The 4,500-nt window shown below is 45.0% G+C and overlaps 1 protein-coding gene across 1 annotated transcript in view; it reads right to left on the reverse strand.

Annotated features, from left to right (window-relative positions):
- Nucleotides 1-200: 200 nt before the first annotated feature.
- The window catches only part of LOC118326494 (dual specificity testis-specific protein kinase 2-like), a 19,495-nt gene continuing 15,195 nt past the window's right edge, over nt 201-4,500 (reverse strand). The window contains exons 8-10 of the mRNA XM_035659497.1: nt 4,391-4,477; nt 3,858-3,951; nt 201-2,921 (exon numbers count right to left, since the gene is read on the reverse strand). Of these exons, the coding sequence (XP_035515390.1) occupies nt 1,669-2,921; nt 3,858-3,951; nt 4,391-4,477 (1,434 nt within the window). The 3' untranslated portion in view covers nt 201-1,668. The remainder of the gene's footprint in view (nt 2,922-3,857; nt 3,952-4,390; nt 4,478-4,500) is intronic.

A 4,500-nucleotide genomic window follows, 5' to 3' on the forward strand; every position in this document is an offset into this window, starting at 1 on the left:
ATTTCCACAAATAGTGTTATGGCATGGTTGGAACTGACCACAAGTAATTAATTAATCCCTTGACCTTTAATGTCCCATTCTGTTCATTTTCAATAATAATAGTACTGTATAGGCCCCCCCACCCTCTCCCCCAGTCACTACTCTTCACTTTCAGCTATTTAGTTAAAAAGAATAAAATACAACACAGAGGGATATTCACAACCATGTTTGTTTATTACCAGATTATTGCACGCAGGTTTCCAGCTGTATAGAATCAGATACAATTAAAAATATGAAGCAGGGAACCATGGGTAACCTTCAGAAATGACAGGATAAAAGTTCTCCTGTGAGTGATCGCTCTACTTTTCGCTCAAAAACACATCCTGTACACACACAGTGTGTGGAATGATATACAATAAATATCCATACCTGCTTCTTCACATGCCACTTTTTAAGTTACAACAGTGTCATCAAAATGTACATGTACATACACAAGATACATGTGAGGGGGAGTAGATGTCAGATGAAGGGTGAAAGCTGTGTAGTTTGTGGGGGCAGAAGCGAACACATATATAAAACACCAGTAGCACAGATTTAGATAAAGCACCGTCTAGTCAAAGCCTGGTGTCTTACTGCAAAGTGCTCCAAACTGAAGTGCAAACATGAAGAATTTACATGACAAGAACAGGAAGAGTTTGTCACTTTAGCAACAGATATCAGACTCACACACTCACACACTCACACATTCACTCACACACACACACACTTGCACACACACACATTTTCATACAGCTCAACTGCTATAAAAATGTAGGAAGTAAATCATCTTTATTCATTTTATAAATATTCCCCATGTAGCTACTGTTAATCAAATAAATAGAATCAAAAACATTGTTTTCATATATGTACCTGCAGCCACACTGTGCTGGCTGAAGTAAACCCCATTCACAAGTCATTTTCTATTCACTCCACATAGAGCCTGGGCTCAACAGTGCAGTGCAGTGCCAGGCCTTCCATGCAAAACAAAAGAAGAGGGTCAGTCTGTAAACGGTGGCGAATGTTTACAATGGCCAATTTGGGTCATTATTTTTCTTCCAAATCGCCTCACTAACCTGGACGTTGCTTGCAACTTCTTTTTAATCATGTCCCAGATCTCAGTAATTACCTTGATGAGTACAGTGTTATTATTACCGTTATCAATGGCCATCAAACTGCAAGTATACTTAGCTTGTTAAATCAGCCACATGCTTCTTTTTTTTCACGACAGCTTCCAGAATGGAAGCCAGTGCACACAGTTTGATTTGGTTGAGTAGAGATGAGGCGTGTAAGTCAGAGTAGCTGCTTTGTTTGGATCAGCACCATTACAGTGGCAGTAATGAGATGCAGACCAGTTTATAGCTGGTTCAGCTGTATTCTGCCTCTTAGCCACCTCTACCTTTACACAACAACCGCTCTTTAGTGTTGCAGCGATTTGTTGTGTTTAATCCTCCAGTCCACCAGGTGAAGCTCTAATCACCAACTACTACGGTTTGCTGTGACTGCAAAGAATTAACAACGCATCTCAGAGGCTGGGGTCAGTATTGGCTTCTCAGCATTAGCAAAGCAACATTTAGTGTTGCTATGTTTGTCTGCTAACATTTAGTGCCAGTGCATGCCACAAGTTCAAAACTAAATCCCCTCTGAGCCGGCTTATGTCTGGGCCTCCGGCAGGGACCGACCGGGTTCACATGGCACTGAGGGCCCGGCCACAACTAGTCCATTTGTGCTGCGACACAGTAGAGCTTTGGTTGCTGCAGTGGCTGTTGTTGATGAAGAAGTGCTGCCACCGGTTATGGTACCGTTGAGGTTCCGGTAGGGGCGCTGCCGTGGTAACGAAGCCCTTCGGCGGGGGGCAGGCACAGCAGCTGAACCACGGAGGCACACCAAGGGGAAACTCAGACCCACCAGACAGCAGCCCGGACAGGAAATGACCTCATCCTGCTCAGAGGGGTTGCTAGGATCAGAGGACAGGACCTGGGCTTCGCTGTAACCATTAGCCCGGCCTCCTCCACCCCACTGGACCTGCTGGCCAATCACAAGGCCTGAGCCGTTATTGTTGTCCAGTCGAGGAAGAGGAGGCAAGGAGGGCGGTCCATTGGAGATGGGAAGTCGCCAGCCGTTGGTCTTTAAGGATGTGGAGGAAGTGGAGGTGAGCAGGGTTGTGGAGTCCAAGACTCCCTCTGCTGGCTCTGGAGACTTGGTACAGTCCATGGGTTCTGTTAGACATACACTCTCCTCTTCCTCTTCCTCTTCCTCTTCCTCCTCCTCCTCCTCCTCCTCCTCTAACCGTTCCAGAGACACCATCTCCAGCTCGACGGGAAGACCTGAATCTTCTCCCATCCCATCTTCCTCCTTTAACAACTTTTTCTGTCCAGTGATCTCCACACTCTCTACCCGCAACCTTTCACCTGCCTTTTCTAACTCTCCTGTCTTCTTCCTCATGTCATCCTCCATATCACCCCCTCCTTTAACTGCCGCCACTCTGTCATTCTCATTGTTTTCCTCCTCCCTCCCCTCTGTGTCTCTTGACAAGGCTAGAGTTCGGCTAAGCTCAGGGGTACAGGGGAGCGACTGACATCTCCTCGGCAGTGCTCGCGTCCCCGGCATCCCTCTGAGAAGGTTGGGAGAGGCACATGGGTCACGCAGCGCCGGGAGAGTGAAGGTCAGGGAGATGACGGACTTACTGGGCGTGTCTAAGAGTTTACACCTCCCCCCGTTCAGGTCGTGTCTGAGCGAGAAGGGGTTGACCCGCGCAGGAGTTCCGAGGAGAGGTGGGGTCAGGGCTGCCGGGGGTAACACGTCCGACAGGCTCCTCGCCAAGCCTTGCCGTTGCTGGCTGTGGTCAGTTTGGTGACAAGGAGAGCTGCGGCGCCGGTATGGGCTGACATCTGCCACCACTGGCTCTGAGCAAGGGAAGGGAAGACGTGTAAGTAAGGTGGGAAATGAACAAGACTCTGCATCAGGGTTGAAGATGTTACCATGATTTTAAAATTCCTAAGCAGTGTTACTAGTGTTATAAGGTACTATTTTTTTTGTAGAACAACACTAAATGTACATGCAACCCTAACCTGTAACCGTAACCCCCCTTAGGTGTAAATGAAGCATTTTCATCATATTCACACACCACTTTTAAATAAAATAAAATTGTGTAGTACTGTTAATGAGCTTTGGAGAAGGTGTCTTTGCTCGCTCGCTCGCTCAGTACGTGCAGAAATAGGTAAATGACAATGCTAAAAATCCAGATTCAGATTCATCCCTGAAGTAAGCTAACTTTACAGGGGACAACTTAAGACCAGAAACCCATCTTTGGTAGTTGTGGCAGTTATAGGATGTGAAAATCTGTAGCCAAGCGCCAGACTACCAATTGGACAAAGTGGGCAACTACTCCCAGTACGCCAGTGCCCCACTGTGTGGAATGGGTTGTTCTACTTTTATCATTCGTGGATAATAAAAATAAGCACCATTAAAGCACAATATCAACTGACAGGATAAGGGCTTAAATGGTTCCTGCTTTGATCTTGAAGTTGTCTTAAAGCATCAAAAATGCCTAAATTAATGTTCAATATCCAAAGAGGAAAAGCGGGTTAATTTGGGAAGGGTATGGTTAAAAAATTACAATACCAGATACCAAAAATAGAGTACTTCATTCAATATCTTAATTCTTGCCTTTTTTTGCCAGTCAGGATACTATTTTATAACTATGATGTACTTACTATGCTGAAAGTTTAGATCAAAGGTGGGAAACCCACACAGCCTTGTGTGAGCACACATATCGAGGGTGCTGTAAAACACGTCTGTAGTATTAACTGAATGCATACAAAAACATTTGATCCTTTTACCAAGTGAAATGGGCTTTTCTCCTTCTTCTTCTCTATCCATGTCCTCCAATGTGAAGACAATGTCAGAGAATGATGGACGCCCCTCTGCACTCATCTGAAAAAAGATCCACACATACACACTGATGTAAATGACTATCTTCACATCCACTTGGTGACACGCTTTCAACTGAGGCCCCTCTTCTGTGAGCCGATAGGGTTTGAGCATTGAGTAGTTGACTATTAAAAGCAATCCAGTTCAATCCAGGGCACAACTGCAGTACAGCTTTTTTCATCTGGAGGAATTTGACACCAAAATACAGGTGAATTTGGTTTGTTTCCCACATTATAAGAACGTTATGAGAGGTAAATGAGTCTTGCTGAGCACAATTTAACGTATAGAAATGTTTAGCGTAGCTATTAAACAAAAGAGTGTGTAAATTAATTAAAGTAAAATTGAACTGCAGTTGGACCCTTCTGATGGTGTCCAATATGAGTAAATATGAAACTGAAAACACTTTGGGATTATATGTGGCACAGTGTGTGCGTGTACTTACGTTACAGCAGGTGACAGCAAGGCTAAAGAATGCAGGTGGACAATCCCCAACCATGTTCTCAAATGCATCCACGTCCAGACCAAAGTCCTACACACACACACGTACACACA

This window comes from Morone saxatilis, unplaced genomic scaffold (assembly GCF_004916995.1).
Source record: "Morone saxatilis isolate NCDOM2014 unplaced genomic scaffold, NCSU_SB_2.0 Contig17, whole genome shotgun sequence".
NCBI lineage: Eukaryota > Metazoa > Chordata > Actinopteri > Moronidae > Morone > Morone saxatilis.